The following is a 24,190-nucleotide window of genomic DNA, read 5'->3' on the forward strand; positions in this document are numbered from 1 at the left end:
AGAGTGGTGAGCTAATAATGCAGAAATTGGCACATTTCAAACAAGATCAGGCTCACCGCTACAGAAACAATTATTAATTTAAATTCAGCATTGCCAAAATTTTCAAAGGCTAGGCAGAGACCAAAATCACCACCTCCGAATAAATCCTGCAGTGGCTGGGAATAAAAAGGGAAATGTATTTTATGTAATTACCAGCTGTAAAGAAAACCCTTCATTAAGAAAAGAAAAAAAAAAAAGCGCATGGAAATAATTGTTTAGTTACTATGAATAGCAGAAAATACATTTCTCTAAGATTAACTCCGTGTCAAGTTTGGAGACTTGAAAGACTGCCAAGTGTCCGGGCATACATATCTTACCACTGAAGTATGCTTTTGTTTCTGAACGCCTGAGACCCCCAAATGATGTAATCCCCAGCGGAAGACTGACAGGCCTTGAGATATTCCAACAACACAGATGACACACGGAGCAGCAAGCCATCAGGGTAACTATCTCGTGTCTTATCCTGCGAGAATCCAGCGACATAAAACTAATGCGCAGATAACAGCATCGCTCTGAGCAAAGCGGGAGTGGGACGTCACAAAGATTTTCCCAAAGAAGAAATCATTCTAGAAGGACGATTATCTACATGGGCGGAGGGAAGAAAGATGGAGGGGAACATATGCCTTTCATAATTAGGGGCCCCGACTGCACTGTAGCCGAGAGGGATTTTTTACATTTTAAATTTGATTACATTTCAGAATGAAGCACGCTAATTGGTATTTCTGCAGCCTGTTTGGAGAGAACTTCATCTACTTAGGGAGGGGGAGAAACAACAAAAACCAGTGACCTTCATACCGTTTATGCCTAATATCAAGTACTTTTGCCTGCAGTATTCACGGTCCCTCTTCTATTGCTGAAGCTATCTCTGGGAATAAGTGCTCCATGACTCATCCCGGTTTATCTCCTCGAAACCAGGAAAGAGATGCTAGTGAATAATCCAGAGTCAAACAGATATTAAACCCAGCAAAGCGAACAGCTGCTACAAAGGAAAACAAACCACGCGGTTCCTTCTACTGTTACAAGTAGGAAACTGGAAGTTATTTGTACAGGCAACACGCAAGGTGGGCACCTCAGACCCAGGTCGTCGAGGCAGCAGGTTAAGGAAGGGATGTGTGCATCAAAACGGGCAGAAATCCCCACTTACTGCAAAAGAAACAGCATGAGGCATTCCCAGTTCCTATCTCTCTGCCAGGAACGCAGCCCTGCTGGAGAAGCAGATGGAAAATGGAAGAAAAAATAACAAAGATTGTCACTTCTCGCCTCATAAAACCAGCTGTAAACGAGTACAGATTATCTCTTTTACATATTCTTGCTTCTTGAACTATATACCATATAAATGTGTATTTTCTGCACAGAAAAAATGCTTCCTAAGACAGAAGAAATGAGAAGAAACCACCCCAAATGTAACCCAGGTGCTATTAACTAGAAGTAAAATATTCTTTAGACAAGCAAAGTGCCAAAGGAAGGAGATGGACTTAATATAAGATCATTTCTGAAGAAAGGAGAATTCACAGACTGGGAAGCTAAGAGAAAGGCACAAATAAAATAATCACAAACAGAAATAAAGCAGCATCCAGCCTCTGTGACCTGGCCTTTACTACATGTGGGAGCCTGGGGAGAGCAAAGAGTTTAGGAGGAGGTGGACAAAAACCATAAATGAAGCGAGAAGCTAAGAGAGGACTGGATCTATGTGGGAGATGGAGAGGATGAGGGAAGAACTGGGGCAGCGGAAAGGAAACAGGGGTAGAAGTAAAAAGGTGGCTAGGGAGGAATGTGAGATGGATGGTGGGGAGAAAAGGGCTGTAAGCATGAAGGGACAAGAGAAGCTAAAGGAATACAGGCAGAAAATCTCAATCAATTGTTCATAGACCCTCAGTACTCTCTTGTAGTCAAATGTGTTGTCAAAGCCACCTGGCACGTTTACCTGCTGAAGAGGCAGGGCCACTTGGAAGCCAACCTGCAATTGCCCTGAGCACTTCACTTGGGCAGGCAGCAGAAGCTGTGCCGTGCAGCCGAGTTATTGCAACTTGCCAGTAAAATAATATCGTTCTCTACAGTCAAAATGTTGTTTCAGCTTGTACGTGTTTTGTTTGCTTACTCGGGATATTAGCTTGAAAGCATCAAAGAAACAAGAGCGAGTTTGTGAAATTAAGCACTCAGCAGTTAACGCATGCCAGAACTCTGGTTCCCCAACATGGACAACATTAAGATATGGATGCAATTGATTAGCCCACGTCATTTCTTCTGCCAGAGGCTTTTTGCCTCGCTTAGCATACAGGACTTGCAGGGAATATGGAGGAGAGTGTGGAGATCATGGCAGAAAGGGGCAGAAGAAGAAAGATGATGAAGGACCTGAAGAGTCAGATCCTTTCTGTGCCACCTTGTTCTTACCTATTAGGCATGGCTACTAGAAGCAAGGCTCTTTCCAAGTGTTTATTATATTAGGTTTTTGTCATTTGCAACCTCATCCATTCTACGAAACCCCCTCCAAGCTAACATGAGAGTGCCTCTGCCATATCTGTATATTCTCTAATTTTCCCTCTGCCTTTTATTTTTTTTAAAAAAAATCTTGGGGCTGCATGAGTACACATGGTGTACATGGGTCTGTGTAACAAACACGCAAACACAGCAGCAGAAACCTAAGCCTGAAGAAGTACACGTGAATAAAGCAGCAGGTCCAGGGCCTATATCCATGCATTCCTCACTTTAACACAATTCCACACAAGTCATATACATATTTGTATTGTTTTTCATTAAATAAATGTGTCTAATTGGCTATGACTGGCTGTTGCCACCTCTCATCAGGCAAGTATTTCTACAATAATGTTTATTTTAATGAATAAAGTGGGAAATTAAAACAGAATTAGACATCTGGTTCTAAACTAGCCTAAGTGATGCATAATGCTTTCTAAAATCATGTAGGACACAAACATTCCTTTGTTATTTACACAAAACTCTTAATTGACAGAACTCCCTCAATTCAATCTTACAAAGATTACTTTCCTTGCCTGACAAAAGGATATCCAAGAAAGAAAGAAAAAAAAATCCTTAGGCTATGTTCTGCGAACTTTCCTCCCTTGCCAGACCACAGTCCCAGCGTCTGCAAAACAGAGCAGAAGGGTCACAGCAAAATGTAACTCGACCTGAACTTTAACCAGCAGAGGTGACATTTATTCTACTATAAAATTTAAAACTAAACAAGAACAAATAAGGAGAAAGGAAATATGAGAGCACATTCTCCATGTTGATTTGAAATACAAGACCACGACAGATCTACCTCTTAGCTTTATGGCAAGGGCTTGGCTACATAAGAAGAGATTTGTGAGAAAGCACTCACTTAAACAAGGCTGTGCCTTCGAACTTCTGTATTGTGTGACAACATTTAGATGTTAGTGAAAACAAAACAGTCGTAGCACTAACAACATCTCTAAGGGAGATTTTGAAATGGGAAAGTTGTATTAGCAAGGTTAAGAGATCAATGAAAGTATTTGGTCCTGCCTGTCCCCTTAAATCTGCATAGCCCACAGTATCTGTTGAGATCTGTTCCTTAAGCTTGATCTCAGGACTGTTGTAAGCAGGAGGAGCACTGTTGCTTTCACACTGATTTATACAGAGGCGGTACAGCACCCTTAATTACAGTACATGTGAAAGCAACTTATCCTGACTCTACTGATCAAATGAAGAGAAGACCTCCAGAGAGAAAAGCTTGAGGGAAAAATAGGGTATGTTGACTAGTGAGCTGCATGGGCAAATGATGCACGTCTAAATTCATAAATTGCTGAACTATTTGCTCCATTCTAGAATATTTATATTCCTGGGTCTGCTGCTCGGATATTAAGAAAACCAACACAGCAATGGTTTTGCAAAATAAAGGATGGGTTGTATCAAGAGATTTCTTTGGCTTCACACTGTGATAACACACAGCCTTATGACTCCATTTTACATGCGGGCTCGACTGCTTCTTGAAATGCCATGTTTCAACGTACTGCATTATCATTAAAATACATGTAGATTGCTCGCCTGGGGGTTGATTGCCCAAAATTCGAAGGACAGAATTCACCTTGATAAAATATCATGGAAAGCACGAGAGAGTTATCACCACGAGCGAGCTGGCAAAAACAACTGCAAATGTCTAAAGCTGAAAGTTATTGCTCCTTGTCCCAGCTGAGGCAATGCTGTCCGTCCTCGTGCTCTGCCAGAGGATGCAGCTTCAAGGAATCAAGAGAACAGGGTGGAATTGCTCGGAATGGACGAGTCTGTCCTTCTTTCTTTCTTCTTCTCTCTCTCTCTTTCTTTCCTTCCTTCCTTCTTTCTGTCTTTCTTTCTGTCTTTCCATTTTTCATTTAATTTGACAGCTATTTAATACTTCACCGTGTCTGGTTTGCCAGGCTGGGTGTGCTCTGCAAAACAGCATGACTTTACTCATAATTTTACAATATGCCAAAACATTTTTTTTTTCAAGGAGGTGGCTTGCAAGGAAAGAAGGAAAAAAAAGAGGAATTTTGCTTTGCCACATACACAGACAAGCACCTTTTGAAAAGTTCCCTAATTCTAAAGCAGCTTCTGTTTTCACTTTAAGCTTAAAGTGAAGAGATATTCAATGTTAGGAGCATCTTTTAAATGCTATTGGATTTGCATGCTGAAAAATATTATAAATCATTAATGAAAATTGCACCATATCAGTTTCCTGTTTCAGTTGGCTGTCTTGCTAAGTTGGCAACAAGTCAGGGGCCTGCAGAGCTGCAGGCATATGTCTCATGTTAAAAAAGAAAAAAAAGACTTCATGTTATAAACACTTCCATGAAAATTACTATCCTGTTTGGAGCCAACTGAGACCAGGTGCTGAAGACAAAATAAATAGGCAACATATGAAAGCTTTAAAAAAAAAAAAAGGAAAAAAGCTGGGCCACTGAGCTTCCATCGGGATTGTCTTCTAGCCTGCATTTTAACGTGCGCTGTGAAATCCAAACAAAATATCCCAGCAGCCTGATTCTCTCACCTTTAGTACTACGGCTTTTTAACACACGCCTGATTCTGTTTTTTTTAAAGCCACGCAAAATATACACATATGTAAGTTTAGATATAAATTAGTCTGGAATGCTAACGCAAGTAATTTGTCTCCCATACAGTTCATTGGGAACCTCCTGTGCCGCGGGGAGCGCTCCAGCACTGGAGGGAGCTGTGGGATCTGCTCCCTGTCTCCTGGGGCAGGGAGGGCTCCTGAGCACCGATGCACACGGGGTTCAGGGAACTGCCAGCCCTCTGCCAGGAAATTGGGCTCTGTCATCTTGGAGGTCTCTTCCAGCCTAGATGATTCTGTGGGTGTGAAATAACCCAGGAATCCAGCCGGGCAGCACTGCAAAGCCTGAAGCCTGCAACAGCTGATACGGCTTGCTTGTCTCCCACGTGATGTCTGTGGGTTTTGAACAGAAATGGGGAGAAGCCCTGAAAAAGCTCACAGCAGAAAGTCACAGAGGTCTTAGAGAGCTCAAGGGTCCTTGGCAGAGAATCTCTTTGACTGTTGAGTGAATCAGATATCCCTCTGTGTATCCCGAGATACTCATTTTTTCCACAATTGCTCTGTTATCACGAAGCAAAGGACTGAAACATTCAAGCAGTGGAAACATCTCAGGGTTAAACTGTAGGAGCTCTCTCACGCAGCCTCTCCACACAGCTTTTCTCCTGTTTTTCTGGTGCTCCTGGCAGGACGAATGTTAGTCAGCCTGCCACAAAGTCCAATTCACCATCCTCTGGGACTTGAGCATCACAAATACTTTCCACTGGATCATGGCGAAAAGACATTAAGAAAATAACAGAGATACCAGGAGGTCATCCTCATGCTTAGCTTTACACACACACACTGCCAGCCAGAGGGAGGGGTGTTTTAGGTGTCTACAAAAGCAGCTGGGGCAGCAGGAAAAAAGGTATCCTGAGCTCACATTTTGGAACTGGCCAGTTCCAAAACTCACATTTTGGAACTGGCTGCATCTCCACACTAGCCTGGGAGGGTTGCATGGGGCAAAGCCATCTCTTCCCACTGCTGGGGACAGGCAGCATGGCAGAAAGAAAGAACCTGAACCACACAGCCATGGCCAAACCTGCTGGGAAGGGTCTTCTTCACGACTCTTTAGCATCAGCGACATGCAGGAGCTAATGGGTATTTCAGAGAGCAGCTTGTCTGGACATTCAAAATGTTTAGCTATTCAACGTGTCGAGGTATTCCCCCACCCTCTGTAACCCACTCTATGAACTTTTAACATAAACAGTTTAGTTTATAACGTTAGCTCTGGTGAAGAACTGATCCCTATCTGCTAACCCTATGTGCAGCCAGACTCCCCCACATGCCTGGAAGCAAGGAGCAGTCCTTACACCAGCCCGGTGCCCTGGGCTGGCAGGACTGCCCTGACAGGAGCCAACACTGCGAGCACACTGCTCCTATTTCCTACGCAGATGATGCAAACGTGGAGTTCTTGGAGCGTGAATAGGCAAAATGGGAGCTCGAGAAGGCCTGGAAGACAGCACAGCGTAAGACTTTCCTAAAATTTCAAAATAAAGAACAGAAGAACTTTGACTTTCTTGCATTCCATTTCTCTGAAAACTCAGAAGGGACGGTTTTTAATTTAGACGTTTCTATTTTTTCCCCAAATCATAACAAGAAACAATTTGGTTGCAGCTTTGTTTTAGATAAATACATCCAGTTATATTTCTTAGTATCAATAGCTATCCTACATTGAAATACTGGAATAATTCTCCTCTGATTTGTCTGCAGGTTGCCATTAAGTCATTACTTTCTTTTTTTTTTTATCAATTCTGTTGCTAAACTCATGGATTACGTGGAAATAAACTACAGTGCAAGGCAGTGATAGGGCCAGCTTTTCTCTGAACTTGTGGCAACTTTATTCATGGTACAGAAATACTCCTGATAAAAGCAGCTATTCTGAAATCGTGCAGAATTTGAAATCATGCAGATGTCACCCTTGGATTTGATGGTTTCAGACAATGGTAGTTTCATATTTCCCCAAACTGCATGAAATAGGTCCAGAGCTACCTACCCATTAGAGAACTGGGTTTGGGAAGCTGCTGCTTCAAAACAGCGGTGAAGCAAGAACACAGCCAAACAGCAGTGAGGGTTTCTGTTCTCTGAGGGAACTGTTTGTCCCTGTCGAGAAAAATACTCCTGACCTAGGAGTAAGTTAAGGATGCCACCAGGTAGCCTGTGAATGGAAGCAGCATACTCCAGCCGAGATACCATGTATCTAATGCAATAAGGCAACATCCACATTTTAGCACGCGGAATTTAGAAAAGACATGGAAAAAAGTCCAGAAGTCCATTTTGGGGCTAAATATAATATAAATAATAATTTCTTACAGGCTGCTACCTGGTACTTCCCGGCACAGAGCCACAGCTCAGCTCGAGGGAGCTCTGCCCGCCGCCCCGCAGAGCTCTCCACAGCTGCTCCACAGGGCTCCCGTGGAGGCGTGCAGATGGAGGAGATGGAGCAGAGCTGCTGAAAACATACAGTTTCAGTCTATTAGCATTGCTTTTGGACGGGTTGTGAGCGGCACACGGCTCTACGTGGATATTTACAAAGCTACACAAGCAGCTCAGATAAAAAAATAAAGGGGATATTTTACTTTTTTTTTTTTTAACAACTGCCAGAAAGACCCCCCCAAAATGCCCCCGAATCCAGCATTCTGTTGAAAAGCATCATTATCCATTCTGTTTTGGTCTATTCTGTTTCCCCTCCAATTTGTAACATTCTGCTGGAAACTGTGATGAAGAACATATGTCTGTGGTAAATTACACCCATGAGAAATCTTGGAACTGTTACATTCAGTTTTATTACCCAAGGCATTAAGATAGTCTACCACAACACGTATTATTTAACAGTTCCATCAAACACAACACCACCAATAGATTTTTATATTATTAAGCACGCAAAAATACTGTCATATTCCTAAATCTCACTGGGTGACTCACACATTGCATTTTCATGCTAATTAACAGTCAGGAGATTTTTTTTTAGTGCTTCAATGAACTAAGGTGTAAATGCAAATGTTGATGTACTATATATATTTTGGAAAACATATGTTCAGGCAACGACGAGGTTGAAAAGCCTAACACTCAAAAGCCAGGAAATTGCAAGTGCTTATGCATCTTTCACAATATAAACTTACGCAAGTGCTGCATCGTGGTGTATTCTCCAGAGTGCTGTAATAGCCTCGGCTACCTCGGGGAAATCTAGTGTGTCCAGCCACATGGACAGGCTAACAGCTCTGAGAATCCCTTCCTCTTCCACTGCTGCAAATACTAATCCAGTTACAGTAACACAGAAAAACAGACACAGTACAAACGACCCTGTATGCACTGATGAGACACATTTGGGGGAGTTTGCACCAGTTCTGTGAGGCAGGCACATCACTAGAAATCTCCTACAGGCACAGGCGCAGGCAAGATAAGTAAGTTTGTACTTAACAAGTATAACATGAATAAAAGACATCTCAAATAAACCCAACTATTATTTTGACTGATGACCTCAAAACCTTAATAATGGACAGAAATGGCTTTATAGGGGTTTTGTGTTTTATTTTTAAGTGGCTCTGTGTGAGCAACAAAAGAAACTATAAATGTGTATGTGTTGAAATTGCACACCTGATGTGCTTTGCAGAGAAAAGGGAAGGCAAAGGCTAATGTAGAAGTGAGGAGCCACAGCTGTGATATGGTTTTTAATCTCAGCTTAAATTGACCACGGATCCAAAAGCAGTCTTAGTGCAGCGTTGGGTCCAAACTAAAGCCAAGACATCAGGCACAAGGTGTGTGAGGAAGCAGCACACAAAGTCCTCTCTGTTCAAAGAAATGTAATCACTAGTACCTGAAAACATATACAATGCTTTTCTTCTTTATGCTCCAAAATGAGTCACAAAAAGCTGAGAGTGCCCGTCCACTGCACAGACTGCAAGCTGAGACCCAGCAAAAGGTACTTGCTGAATATCACACGGAGAGGCATGGAGAGCACTTGCACAGTCCTTATTCATCATGTGTAAGAATAGCTGAAGCTATATTTTTTTTCTGGTTCTCCGTGGTGTTCAGTCCATACAGTGGAAGCAGCAATTGCTCATAGAAAATACACTATGCAATCATGAAATTGAAGACTGCACTACAGTGCACACAGGAGTCAAATAATGGTTGTATGGGAAACGGAGTTACTGGCATTTCTCAACTCTGAAGTGCTTGGCTTTGCAGCCTAAATAGTATTACTTTTGAATGCCTTTTTAAAGGCAAAAATGAATTTTGCTATCTGTCACCACAACAAAAACTGTCCGATCATACATCATTAGCAGTGCTTGAAACTTTAACCTGCAGCTCCGCTTTCCTTTGAGCCACTCAGTATGAGCAGATGTACTGCAGTACGGAGAGCTCAGGAACTGCAGGCCCACTTGGGAACACGAAGGCGACGAGTGAGCCAAGGCACATATCTTGCAGCTACCCAGTATACTGGCTTAGCTTTCTGTCCTGACACATCCAATTGAACATTAATCCTCTCATTTATCTTGATGGAACTCTCACAATAGAGACTGTGAACATTTTGCTCTGTTCTTATCATGAATGAGAGATTCCAAGAATTACTGAAATAGATTTTGGCCCAATTCACTTCTGTGGCCATTTACGAGCAACAAAGCTTTGCTCTTGTTTCTAACTAAGTAAAATAACGAGAGAACACTGTATGTCCTGCATGAGACCAATGCAGATCCATGGCTGCTGCTGCCTTGCAGAGCTGGGCTGCCTTCAGGATAGTAGGCCAGCTTCTAGCTGCTAACAGAACAGTTCACAGCAGGTTCTGCTGGAAGCAGATGATGTCTTGGCATTATATCCGCTGAGCTACTGTACCAAAAGGGGAGACTGGTTCTGTCATCTACTCCCCATCTTTCAGCCCTGCTACAGATTAAGGACTCCTGTTATGCTGTGAAAGAAAGCTTGCAGGTGCTCAGTACACAGACCCAGTTTGGATTTCATAGAATCCCAGAATGGTTTGGGTTGGAAGGGACCTTAAAGCCCACTCAGTTCCAGCCCCCTGCCACGGGCAGGGACACTTCCCACCAGCCCAGGCTGCCCAAAGCCCCATCCAGCCTGGCCTTGAGCACTGCCAGGGATGGGGCACCCACAGCTCCTCTGGGCAGCCTGTGCCAGGGCCTCACCACCCTCATAGTAAAGTATTTCCTCCTTAGAGCTCATCTCTACCTACCCTCTTTCAGTTTTAAGCTCCTACCTCTTGTCTTATCAAAGACAAAGAGCCCCTCAGCAGCTTTCGTGTAGGCTCCCTTTAGGCTCTGGAAGGCCACTGTAATGTCTCCCTGAAGCTTTCTCTTCTCCAGGCTGAACAACCCAACTCTCTCAGCCTTTCTTCATCGAAGAGGTGCTCCAGCCATCTGATCATCTTTGTGGCCTTCCTCTGAACTCATTTTTAATATGCCTATGTCCTTCTTATATTGGTCTCACAGGTGCAGAGCAGAGGGGGAGAATCCCCTCCCTTGGCCTGCTGGCCATGCTTCTTTTGATGCAGCCCAGGATATGGTTGGGCTTTCTGGGCTGCAAGCACACACTGCTGGCTCATGTCAAGCTTCTCATCAACCAGCACCCCCAGGTCCTTCTCCTCAGGGCTGCTCCCAACCCAGTTTGCTTTACCTCTGCAGCAGCAAGCAAGGTGCCTAGGATTCAGAGGGGAGCAGGATGGGGAACACAGGCCTGGCAACACACAGGTTAAGTGAAAAAAGGTCTAAGGCTGCTCGTGTTTTCTCGGTCAGTCTTCTCAATTCATCTGTTCAGCAAACATAGCAATTTACAAATTCAGCAAATTCCACTCCTACTGAGAAAACAAGCTGTTGGACGAATAAAGGCTTGGAAACTACCAAAGGGGTATTCCTAGAAATTCCATTTTGTAACTCCCTCCCCAAGACAATCCTTATTTTCGGTCATGACAACAAGTTTTAATATGCTTTTTTCCTCTTTTATGTGCATGTCAGAAGAACTGTCATTCTAAATCAGATGTAAAAACAAAGAATGCTGATAAACGGCAGAGGCATGACAGCAAGGAGCAATACTGTCATCTACATGTGCAAAAAGCACAGATGTGGTTTTGCTAAACACAGATACAGAAATTGAAGGTTGCAAGGATCCTGGCTCTGTGTTATGCAGTTAACCTTGTGTAACAATGACATGCTTGGCTTTAACCATCCATTAAGATTTTAAAATGGCTCTGGCTGGGATGGAGTTAAATGCCTTCACAGCAGCAGTGAAGACATGGTACCATGTTTTGTATTTGTGGTTAAAACAGTATTGATAACACATGAATGTTTTGGCTATTGTTATAAAGTGCTCACATAGTGTCAAGGCTTTCTCTCTTTCCCCAGTCTGCCTCCTCAACAATAGGCTAGGGAAGGCAAAAAGTTGGATGGACACAGCTGCCACAGTCTGCGCTGGTCAACATATACTCTATGCCATATAATGTCATGATCAGCAATGAAAATTGGGGTAGAAGACAACAATAGGGTTTTAGCTCCTGAAGTGGCCACAGGTTGAAACTGGCTGGGCATCAGTCTGCTTGTGGGAGGTGGTGAGTGACTGCCTTTATTTCACTTGTTCTTTTTCCTTTCTTTTCCTTCACCTATTGAACTGTCTTTATCTTGAACTGCAAGTTTTTTCTTGCAGCAAGTTCCTGCTGTCTTCTCATGTCATCCTGCTTGGGGGTAAGGGGAGGAAGAGTGAGTGGCTGGGTGGGTACTTGGCTGCTGACTGAAGTCAACTCACCATAAATACTTCAAAACAATGAAATAACCCTTCTATTCTCCAACATTGAAACTTTCCAAAGCAGCTCACACAAATCACAAGTTTGATAAACTTGAAGGTTCATAATCCCATATCCCACATTGCAGAAAAAATACTTATAAGAAGCATAAGAAGGTGAATATTGTACTTCAGTCCTTATGCTTCTAACAGTCCATCAACTGTGTAAAAACAGAAGATTAATTTTATTTCATAAACTAAAGAAACTTTGCACTGAAACATTCATTCACCTGTTCATCTACACAGATGGTGAGTAAGAAAACCCAGATAATCATTTTTCTACTCAGGAAACATGCATATTGCAAATCAAACACAAAAGCATGTTCATCAAATTATGGAATTATTGACAGGTTATGTAAGATAACACAACACAGTGTGTATTTTGATGTCCGTCTGTGCTTGCAAATACATAAACTGAGACCACCAAAGAGAACAACAAGGGAAGCCTCTATGTACATAGAAATGTGGCTTCTTTTTGGTATTGGACAGAAGTTTTAGAGATTTCAGATCTTCTCCCACTTAGGCGCAACAAACAGAAAAAAAATGTGATTCAAAACACTGAGGATCACAGGAAAAAAGGCATAATATGAACATGGAGATTTAGAAATGAGGGGCTAGACTGCACCTTATCCTGTAGAAGACACCACTGAAGTTGCAATTGAAACACCAAGTTGGGCAGTACATATTGAAAATGAGGAGAGTAAAAGTGAAAAAAAAATACGAAAAACTGCCAGGCACAAACAGCTACAGACTGCACGCACCATGGCAAGATGATTAAAATAACAGCACAATGCAAATATGGCTGAAATGCCCGTTCTATGGTAGGAACCTTCTAACAAAATATTTTACACTCAAAGCAACAGCAGACCAGTCAGAGAACACCTGTACTGCGAAGCAGAAGCATCCACAGCGAATAATACCAGAATAACCAACAGCACTTTTATCCTACTGCCCTTGAGATTCTCCACTTAGGAAAATTCTTGGCAAAGGCTTTCAATGCTAAGCTCCTTACAACATTTTGATTTATATTTGTATGCTCCCTATCTTGAAGGTGACCTGGTCAATGACCTGTTCACTGTTAGTAAACATTAAGAAAACCCACAGCAGGAAGAGAGATCTCTTCCGCCATTCAGATACGCCACCCTCGAGCCATAGCTCATTCATTTTAAGGAACTTTTTTAACAATATTTTTTTCTCACATGTGACATTGGTAGCAAGAGGTCAAGGCTTTCCTACTCTCTGAGTGCTCACCTAAAAAAAGGCTTAGTGTGCTATTTTTAAAGGCCAACATTCATGTCGTTTCAGCAAAAAGCTCAATGTTGGTTTTAGACACATTTCTTCTTTTATGCCAGACAGCCCAGACCCTAGTATTCACAAAACAACTGTGGTTCACTGAACACATTTCCAGAATTAATTTTGACTTTCCAAGGTCAACTTTACACTGATCAATGAAAGAAACCGTGGAAAAGATTACCTTAAGAAAACACACCAACTTAGCCAATCTCTAACAAAAAGGACAAACTGTAGAGCTTTCATCGGACTCAGCACTATTCAAGTACAGTCTGTCAGCATTTGGCATATGTGAACATGGGAGATGGAACAAATTTACAGGAAATCCTCATGCTTACTCACATACCCTCTGCACCACAGGCGAGTCAAGTTGCTTTTATATGCTCCTCCTAGTTCCCATGTTCATCACCATCCAGGCTCTCACCACACAAGCAGAATCCTACCTGTTATTTTCTGCAGCAAAGGAGATGGCTCTGCTTCATCACAAATAGCCTTGGCTAGAGCCTTCTTCACTTCTTCTTCGGCTTTGTCCAGCTCTTTTCCACCTTTGATTTCTCCAACGACAGAATACATGTATACCAGCAAGACAAGGAAGTCCTCACAGGTATAGTCATCTGGCATCCTCTCATTGTAAGGCTTGATCATTGTCAGTAACTGGTTCAGCACGTTGGGCATTTCTGACTCTCCAATACTCTGCAAAAGAGAAGGTGTAGGGCTCATCAGTTAGCACCTATTGCTCACCACATGCTGCAGTACAAAACTTGACATAGGATGTTCTGGAGACCAAAGGAACAGGTTCAAAAAGGGACAGACAAATTCTCAGATGGCAGGTCTGTAATTGGACATTGAAAGGACTGGTGAGGGATGCATCCTGTAACATTCCTAGTGTAAGAGACTTAGATGTTGGGAAAGTACAAGGGGAATTTACAGCAAAAAAAGTCCAGATTTGTGTGTATACTCCCTAAATAGCATCGGCTATCACCACTGTCAAGAGTATATGGCCTAGAAGGACCAGTAGCACCCGGAGGAAGAGACACAGAAGCACCCAACGTGAGGCATCCAGACCAAGCTTGGTCCTGCTGCTAAAGGCAGGGGATGACATAAGTGGGCCTTAGTGCTTGGTCTGCAGCATAGACTCAAACTACCCCATATTTCAAGGATTGCAAGGATTGTACACAAAAAAAAATGTTATTTAAACCACAAGAGAGAATGTTGCTTTGATATAGAGGCAACATCAACAGCTAGCCAGGATTAGGCCCACCTGTGCAGTAGCAATCTGTGTCCTCACATGTACTTTTGGAAAGTCTCTAGCCACACATTCACATTTTTTTCCCCTGCTGAACTCCTGCCCCATGCAGCATACAGAGTAGGCAGTGCTCATTTAATGAAATACAGATCAATATTTGCATTCTCATTTGTCACCTTATATTCCCTGGTCTTATTTGCTGCTCAGATGAATAAATTCATTAGTTTCCTGCAAGTTTTTTCCTAGGCACTCCCGACAGCAGCATCTTAGCACTTAAAAAGCTGTTAATGATTAGATCTTCTCCATGTAGCAGCATGATGAGAGAACTGGAGCATCATTCTTTTCAGTATGGATAAAAATGGCAAAGCCCAAGGTCAAACATGTCTTCTACATTTTGGGCCTCTTCCTTGGCCTTTGTACTTGAGCAGAGTTCAAAGCCCAGCTCCCACGGACTTCAGTTGCTAGTGGGAGCTCTCGGCACATCTGCAAACCTGACCCTGTGCTTTCAGGTCAGAGACCCAGAAAATTAGAAACAGAGGGAACCACCCGTGAAGTGCGTGGTTTAAGTGACTGGCATGGCTTCTTAGAGGATCTCTACAACAGGAGCAAGGACAGCTGTCTTTCTCCAGGGCAGCGATCACCTGCCTTGCATATGTTCTTCACCTCTGCCCCCTTTGCAGCACATTTGCCAGCTTCTGCTGCTGTCGCAGGGGTCCCTCCCACCGAAAAAGCCTCCGTTGTAGGTAAGTCAGATTCATTCCCACAGCACATCCAGGCTGTCAGGTGAAAAAGGCAAAGGTTATGTGGAAGTGGGGAGCAGGAGGCTCAAAGATCATCGTAATGTGCTTGTGAGATGAAGGCTGGCAGAGAAAAGGAGGGGAAATCTGCCAGTATGCTGACATTTCCTAGGCCCTCAGGGGGCAGCGGTGACCTGGCAGACCCCAGAGGTCTCCTGCAGTGCCACCCTCCGCACCCTGCCCCTCACCCTGCGATCAGGAAGCAGCTCCCTATGAAAATGTGGGGATTGATTCAAGCATGAAGGGAAATATCGAATGTCCTATTAGCCAAAGGGTCTAGATAGCAAGCAGTTATACCTGGTTGCTACTGCGCTGACTTCAAACAGCCCAGTCACGGTAAACAGGCACCACAGCCAATACCATGTACTTTAAATAGATTCACTGAAAGCAAGAAAACCCACACAAACAAACCACCAAACGAAACCAAACAGAGAGAAATACAGGTTCATACAACAACAAAATCATGCAATTGGCTTTAACTGCATACAGAACTTCAGCTCTAAGCTGGTCAGGGATTTCAGAGCCTAACCCTGCGCACACAAAGGGGAAGTTTTGTCCCCTGCCATATTCCATGCAATTCTTCAGGGGCTCCTGGCCTCGGCTCTATTTTGTTTTCTCTGTTCTTTGACAAACCCAGAACACTAAAAGGCATCTCATAAACTCATTTTTTTTACTTACATTGGTCCTTTACAGATTCAGTCATAGAGAAAGCAGGAATTAGGCTCTCAAAACCCCTTTTTTGTGCTGCTGGTGCTATAGGAAACACCACTTCTGCTAGCTTTGGTACCCACCCTGTTCCTGTCATGGATACAAGTTTTGCCATGGACCAACCTTTCTAGGGACTTTAATGTGGTCAGATGTCACGATGCCATTCGAACACATACCTTAGAGAAGAATTTTCTAACAACCCGCATGCTAAACCTAACGCTAAGTGCCACTTTGGACGTGAAGCAGTATATTACAAAGCTCCAGCAGTCAAAACATTTGGGAACAAAAAAAGAACATTTAGAAATTCAGGAGGCTTGGCACCACGTGTGTGTTCGGGAAGGAAGAGTTAAGTCACATGTAGAGCAAGTGCCAGCTCTGCTCTGCCCAGCAAGCCAGTCTGCTGCGTTTGGTGCTGGGCTGGCACAGGCCGGCAGCCAGGCCACCCTCATGGCAAGGCTGTTGGTTCCTCCATTTCAGCATAACCCTGCCTCAGTTTAATCAAACCTGATCTCTCCATTAAAAATGATGCATTTGGACACACAAGTTCTCAGCTGTCTGCTCCTGTGATCGATTTCAGATCATGCAGAAGCCAAAATGTGAAAAGACAAAACAAGCAAGCAACTACTTTGAGGAAACCACTTGCAGCAAACAAAGGCCCAACCTGCCAACCAGTCCTAAAATGCCAAGAACTGAAAATTAACCTACAGCTGGAGCTATTCTGGAATAGATAGCAAACTTCAATCTATATCAATCTACATTTCAAGTAACGGCAAGCCCTGTGTCACGTATTACTGACCACCACCTACAGGCACATCATCTGTTCCCTCTCTCCCCACTCAACATGCAAACCCCTACTTCACCCCATCTCTGGATATCTCTTAGCAAACTCCTGCAACACCAAAGACAAGTTATTGAAAAGGATATTCTCTGTTTTGCCTGCCCAAATTACCCAAATGCACGGAGCAGTGAGCAGGCCCATGGTCATACAAGCCAGCCCACTTCCAGCTCCTGCTCGAGGAGCTGGTAGCTCCGGCAAGCACACGTGTTCAGCATCTCAGGCAAACTTTCAAACATACATGATAAAAAAAGATTTGGGTCTAAACTTTCGGGATGATTTACTGAGGGGAAGGCTACAACTCAACAACTTAAAGTAACAATTGCCACCTCTTATCTTCAAAGGAAAAATGAAAGAAAAAGAAATTAAAGAGCTATAATAAGCCGTTAACTTCAGAGCGCACAGAGGGTCTTTCTGGGGTATGAACTTCTCCGGAATGTTTTTTCCTTATCTCTTGGGAAATGGTGCTACAGAGGACTTCAAATACAATTGCCAAGTTTAATAGGCTATTTTGTACAAACAGGCTACTTGGACTGGAGCACGCATGAAAAAAAAAAAGGGACTCGCAACCTCTCTGCGCTCCGCAGGGAGCTGGGAAATCTGCCTCCACCAAAACCCCCTGGCAGATCGTCCTTCTCCGGCCACCTCCGATGATGGAGGTGCTCCCTGCACCGTGGAACCATCAATCAATTACCCTGATTGAACAACCCTAAAGCGCAAGGTTTAAAAATGTAACTACCCATGACCCAAATTTCCTGCTGGTTATGTTGGCCTCAGGTTAGCCCCATTTGTCTATCATCAAGGGAGCCAATAAAAATAAGAGAAACAGGTCAATTTGGAGCTTTCCAAAGGCTGTATAAAAACATTAACACCGCCTAATTCAGTCAGCTAAGGCCCAAGCTCTAACGCCTTCTGTTCAGTTGCATTGTTTGGACGTTTTAATGCTATAATCATGTACTCTTCAGAATCCAGGGAGAGTCAGAGATAGATTTCTGTTGTTTTCCATGTCTGTCCTCCACCCTCTTTAGTTATTTATTTTTATAACTTAAGCCATGTAATAATTTGCTATCCGTAAGGGTAAATGAACTGACGTCAGTTTGCTGATTTTTGCAAAAGGCCTGAGTTTTGGCAGACGGGACAATAGCAAACAAAGCACAAAAATCAGTTTTCAGTGTTTAAACAGTGAATGTGGTATTGCTCTTCAAAATTGACATTTAAAATGTTGTTTAAAGGATTGACAGGAATTAAGAGGAAGCGCAATAAACTCGGTTTTGCATTTCTGTGAAGGCATTACTTTGAGTATGAATCTAAAGAAGTATGTATCACTGGACATCTTTTACACAACAGAAAACAGAGGAGGAAGAAGAGAAGAGGAGGGTCAGAGTTTACTTGAATTAACACGTGTCCCTGACAAAACTGAGAACTGAGGCACCGTAATCCCTTCCCAGCCAGCCCACTGTCCTCAACACATCATTAAAAAAATTAAAGCAAAGATCAACTTCAAGCAAGTAGAATTTATTTTCTTTTAAAATCCAGGAGGTTGGAGGAGATAAATCTTCAGAGACTACTTCATTATGTAAATATTCTAGTGGCTTTCAGTTTAGGAAGCAAAACATTTTCAGCTCCTTTAGAGGTCACACGAGTTAACAGACTTTTTTGGAACATGAACCACAGGGCCTTACAACAGCAAAGAATCTATCTGAGAAAAAAATAAAAAACAACCCCCAAACCCAGCTGTATTTAAAACCAGCAGAAGGATCAGTGGAAACTCTTGGCTCATTTACTGCCCTGTGCTTCTGGAACGCCCTGTGCAGGAGCTGGCCCGGAGGCATCGTATTCCAGCTTTGCAACGTGTACAGCAGACATAAAACAACTTTTTTTTCTTCTTCTTCAGGGAAGGCTTAGACCATCCTACCTCATGCCCCTGCAGATCCACTCAGATCTCATGTAGATATCTGACCTATTCAGTAAAAGCTGCTTGTATTGATAAGTTAGGACAGGAAACAGGGCTCATGGGTTGTGTGATATGCAGCTTTCTAATGTTGGTGTACCCGATTTGTAATGTTTTACCTGGGTTTGACTTTGTGTTGGGATTTTGGCTTGCAGAGCATTAGCCTCCCTGCTATCTGCATGAAGGCAGACCCCTGGGTGAATATTCTGGCTGTTAAAAGTGACAGCACCAAAGGACCACATGGGTATGCAAAAACAGCTCGGGTCCTTTGATGGGAAGAGTTCTCTGCAGCAGTAATCATCTTAGCAAACACCAGAGACACTGCCAAGCTAAGGAGTTGCTGCCTTCAGTACTCAGCTGCTGTAACTCAGACGCTGCAGTTTGTTACTCGCTGTTGTAGGAGGTCGGTCACCTCAGATTCGGGTTCAACTGCACCTAATTCCTGTATGGATGAGATGTCTGTGCTCCCTACTCCCATTAAAAAAATCGTTTCAGTTATTTGTTTTTCATAAAATGGCCAGTGGGTGACTGGTAATTTGACACAATAAATCAGCACACATGATCTTCCCATGCAAATTACAGTTTTCCATGGGAAGCTCTAGAAATCATCATAATTCTTGACTTAAGTAGGTTTTGATAAAAATGTACCCTCTGCTTTCTCTTTAAATATTTGTCGGGTATGACTGAAGAAAAAACAACGCACAACATAACACAAAAAATGAAGATCTTTAAAGTCAATCTGTCAATGTCAAAATATGCAGCATAAAATAACTTAGGCTGCCTATTTAAGAAGAGGACACAATCATTTTGATAACTGAGGTATACGGTGGCTGTACACTTCTTTTCACAGGAAGTGAGTTGGGATGCCAGGAAAATTTTAGTCTCAAACTTATGTTTACAGCAAGGGAGGGCTGATCAAGTTTTGCCTTTCAGGGTGAAGGAGCAAACTTCAGCCCTAGAGGAAGGCCGATGAAGCATCCAGTGAACTCTCAGCAGCTTCAGAGCGGAGGTGTGGGATGCTGCCAGTAAAGGCCACTTCCAGTAAAAACATAAAAAATAAAACTAAGTCATTTAAGACTGGGAGAAAGATCACGCTCCCTTTTGTTGGGGACCAAATCAGGTTTAAGACTTGCCCCTGTCAATACCAAGAGACTTGCATCTTCCTTGAATGCAGCTTCTGTCTATTTGCTCAACAGATGACAGAAAAATCCACCAAGAATGCAAACAAAGAGGAAAACAGTTGAGAAAAATAAGAACTAAATTAACAGTGAGAAACACAGGAAACAGTAAAAAAGCATCAAGGGCTTGTCTCCTCTGTCACTATTCTTAAGGACTTCTCTGTCTTTAAAGAAATGCTCCTACAGAGCCAATTCTACCTCCTGTCCCTTCCCGGCCCTTACCACCCACCCTATGAACTGCCCCAGGATCTACGTTCTCAAAACTGCAGAGACAATTTCCAGGCAGTCATATTAGACAGAGTCTTAAAATTCTAATGTAAACAAATAAAAGCAAATAAAAGAAAACCAGTAAGCTCTTCAAAAGCTATTTTTAACCTGGCCCACGCTGCCAAAGACACGGATTCACATTTATCCTACGCACAGTCTCCCAATTCTCTTTCATTCTTGTCTTCTGCCCGCCACAACAGCCTCTTCCCTTTGTGTCAGCTGAAGTGTTTCTGTGACAGTGCATGAAAACAGAACATTTTGCCCAGGCCAGTCCTCTGATCTGGTTTAGTGCTTGGCCACAGACACACTTCCACCAGCCACGAAGGCCAAGCACTAGACTGCTTCCTCATGCAACAGCGCTGGCTTAAAGCCTACATGGAGCTTCGGTTTGCCAAGAGATATAAAAGAAAATTATATAAATTATCACCTGTTCTTTGGATGACTTCTTCAGTACCCTGCCATATGGCCAGATTCTTACTTGGTGTCTATCAGTTAGCACCAGAGGCATCAGCAGTTCTTGGCGAATTTATACCTGCTGAATAGCTGTAGATGATGTTAGCATTCGCTCCAAAACAAAGTGATGAGTCAAAGGCAAGACAAATTAACTTACAACATAAAGCTTTTACAAAGCTTTGCAAGCTCTTCTGGTCAGAGATTTTTTTAACATGTGTCTTGCGTAATTCCAAAAACATGCCACTGACATTTAACAGCTAGTATGTGATAACACCAAAAATATTTTAAACAAGCTGTTCAAGCCGTATGATTTGAAAAACAAAACAAAACAATAGAAAAGCCCAGAACAGTTCTTTCAGCCAACAACTCCCTAGACCACAATCATGACCTAAGCAAATGGTTTCCACCTATATACCATAGCCAAAGAAGCATATTCCACTATATTTCTTTAGCCAAGTCTCCTTAAGACATAAAAAGAAATTGTATTTTGAACAATAAAATTAAATTTTCCTCTTATTACCTTTCCACCTTCCTCCTGTCTTTACTGGACACCACCAGTGTTCAGTAGAAATTTCCCATTTTCAAGAATCTTGCAACTTCTTCAGCCTTTTTTTTTTCTTGTGTTACAACAGGCAGACTCCGTTGCTGATTACTGTGTCAGAATTGTACCACTTAAACATGCGTTTTGAGGAAAATCAAATGCCATCACAGAGCTTCTAATAAACCCATTGATATCTCATCTTCCACAGTAGAGAAATCACCTCATCCCTGGGAGTTATGCTGTCTGGCGATGTATCATTACATCATAAAGTCCATTTTTTCTGTCTCTGGTTGGAAATTATCAAAGTCTACAGCTGTGTTAAGATAATTTAATGGATTCATGGGGGCTCAGCAACAGTATGCTGAAAAAAAATGATAATAAGTCTGGATTTTATTAGAGAAAGATCTTTAAGCATAAGGACAATTTTACTTGAATCGCTGCATGTTTGACATAAGAGACTCATCAAAAAATTTAAAAGGGAAAACTTCCAACCCACTCAGTCAAAAGCTTTTAGCTCTGATGGCTTCTACAGACATATTCAGTATAAACATGAATCAGCACAGCGAAAACTGTGTCAGAAGAATGAAAAAGCAGTGTGTGCCCAGTCAGTATAAAATACGCGTCAGAGAAAGATCTCGGTGCTATGCATGTCGTGTGTGTGTGTGTGTTTTTGGGGTTGTTTGTTTTCGTAAGTCTTGGAATAGTGGGAAAAATGCCAGAAGATGGTAGGGGTTCAGTGCTGAGAAAAGGGCAGGGGGATAACAAAATATTCCTGGAGGTTGAAACTCAAATCACCTTTGAAGAGAACAATGGGAAAGCATTCAGACAGTACAAACTGAAGGATAAGAATCCACAGGGACGGAAAACAAATAAATGGGGAATAAATCAAGCAAAATATAGTGCAACCAAATCATGAATCAGAATGTGTCTGCAGAAGAAGAGGTTTCTGCCCTGGAAAATGGTTACTGAAAAAGATTTGAGGGCTGCTCTGGACAAAGAAAAGAATGTGAAACCCTGCTCGAATCACCAGCTAGAAACCTTAAGGCTAGAAAAAAGGATAACCCAGGGGATATAAAAGGGCTACAAAATCCTGAGTTGACTTGAGAAGGGAGGTAGGGATTGGCTGCTCGCTCTGTTCCAATGCAGGAACTAAGGGGCAATAAATGAGGCTGGTAAGAACCAGCAAAAGCCAGTCCGAATGGAGGTAGTTCTGCAAGCAATTCGCTGAAATGTGCAACTCCTTGCCAGAGGTTGTTGCGCTGCTAAACTTTTACGTGGGTTCAGAAAGAATACGGGAAAACTCCCAGGGGAAAATAATTCTGTCAAATGTTAGTAAATACGCAAACCCCACATCTGTTCCAGAGCTCCAAATGGTTGAGCCTCGGAGAGTATCACATAACCTTGTCCTCTTTTCCCTATCTTCTGCAGGCAGCTGCTTTTGAATATAGTAAGAAAAAGCCAAGTAGCTCAGCTACATCCTTGATCCAGAACTGACAAAGCGAGCTCAAAGCCATGGCGAAAGGACTAATAAAACCATGAAGCACAGCATAACCAAGAGAGTACCAAAAGTAGGGGAGCAGCTTTATTCCAGTATGTGGCACTGCCAGGAGTAATTTTGATATAGTGCCCGGTTCCAGCGCATACATTTCAAAAAAGCTATGGAAAAGCAGAGGTAATATCAAAGAGAGCTACAGAACAACTACAGGAATAAATTTCTCCGGAGGGAGAGCTGCCTTATCAAAAGGAAGAATTACATCTTCAGTTTACGTAAAACTCTTCAGACAGAAGAAAATCTCAGAGTACGAGGGAACTCTTTAAACTAGACAAAAAAAAAAAAAGGCACGGGAGAAACAACAGATGCTGAAACCATGATTTTTCAATTCTTAAGTTTGTGGAGGACCTCTAAGTGGTGTGCATATTTTGGAAAGGCTTTGGAGGGTCAACGAACAGAAGACAAGCAGCAAACACAAACTCAGTGGTCTCACGCAATAAAACACTACGCATTAAATGCATCTCATGAATAAACCATAAACTCTTTGGCACAGTACTTAATAGCAGTGAAAAGAATTGTGGGCTGTGAGGGAAAAATAATTTTGAAATAGCAGAAAGGATAAGGTAATACATACAGAAATGCTGGACATGCTGTGAGGGCTGTCAGAGCAATAAATTATAGGAAGAGGCTGCTTGACAGCCAAAATAACCCCATCTTGTGCCACAGCCTTGCCTTCTGAGGCACCTCTTTTCTCTCAGCCCTTTGTTCTTTGTATCATCTTTCACTCCTACGCCAGGCTAACTTCAGATGTTTCACAACTCCTCAGGGAAGCCTCCACACTTCTGGTGACGGGCCTGTCTGTGGTGGACACTGGTACCAGAAACGAAAAAATGAGATTGCCTGGGACAAAGGTAATACAGGAAAACACATCTATTTCACATCTATTGTGAAAAACACAATAGATTTTGGAGCCTACATTACTGACTGGGCTCCTTCGAAGGAAATCTGTTTTCATATTGCTGTAGACTTTCTGATTGTGAGCGTTTTAACTCACCATCTTTTTTTCTTTTTTTTTTTTTTTTAAACAAATCCAGTCAAATTCTGCCCCGGGAAGTTTCCTATTAGCAGACAATGATGACATCTATCATATATTACCGCAAGCATCAATGGCTAGTCAGATTGTGCCAAAGCATCAGACGAATCACAATTCCAACCAAGTTATGGCCGAGCATATACCTGAGAGCTTTTAGCTTAGAAACAATAGTACTCCAATTATATGTTGAATAAAGGTACTATTTTGGCCAAAACATGCCCCATTTCACAGTAGCCCTGGAATCCAACTTTTTATTGACAATTTCAGTGGAAATGGATGTAGATCTGAGCAGAGCATTCTCTCCCTCCATCCCTTTTGTTTCTTTCCTTTTCTTACAAAACACTGAGAAAGTCGGGGAGAAGCTATCATAAAATAAACATACCTGCCAGAAACTACTGGAAATTACCAAAATGTTAGGAATTGAAACACATTGAGAGTCAAGAAGCTTGATGACCATG

General features: G+C 42.5%; 1 protein-coding gene across 1 annotated transcript in view; it reads right to left on the reverse strand.

Moving 5' to 3' along the window:
* SCFD2 (sec1 family domain containing 2) overlaps positions 1-24,190 on the reverse strand; it is a 189,727-nt gene that overhangs the window by 91,298 nt on the left and 74,239 nt on the right. Inside the window, exon 5 of the mRNA XM_068680329.1 lies at positions 13,615-13,864. Coding sequence (XP_068536430.1) covers positions 13,615-13,864 — 250 coding nt within the window. The remainder of the gene's footprint in view (positions 1-13,614; positions 13,865-24,190) is intronic.

The sequence above is a fragment of the Anas acuta genome, chromosome 4, assembly GCF_963932015.1.
Source record: "Anas acuta chromosome 4, bAnaAcu1.1, whole genome shotgun sequence".
Classification (NCBI taxonomy): domain Eukaryota; kingdom Metazoa; phylum Chordata; class Aves; order Anseriformes; family Anatidae; genus Anas; species Anas acuta.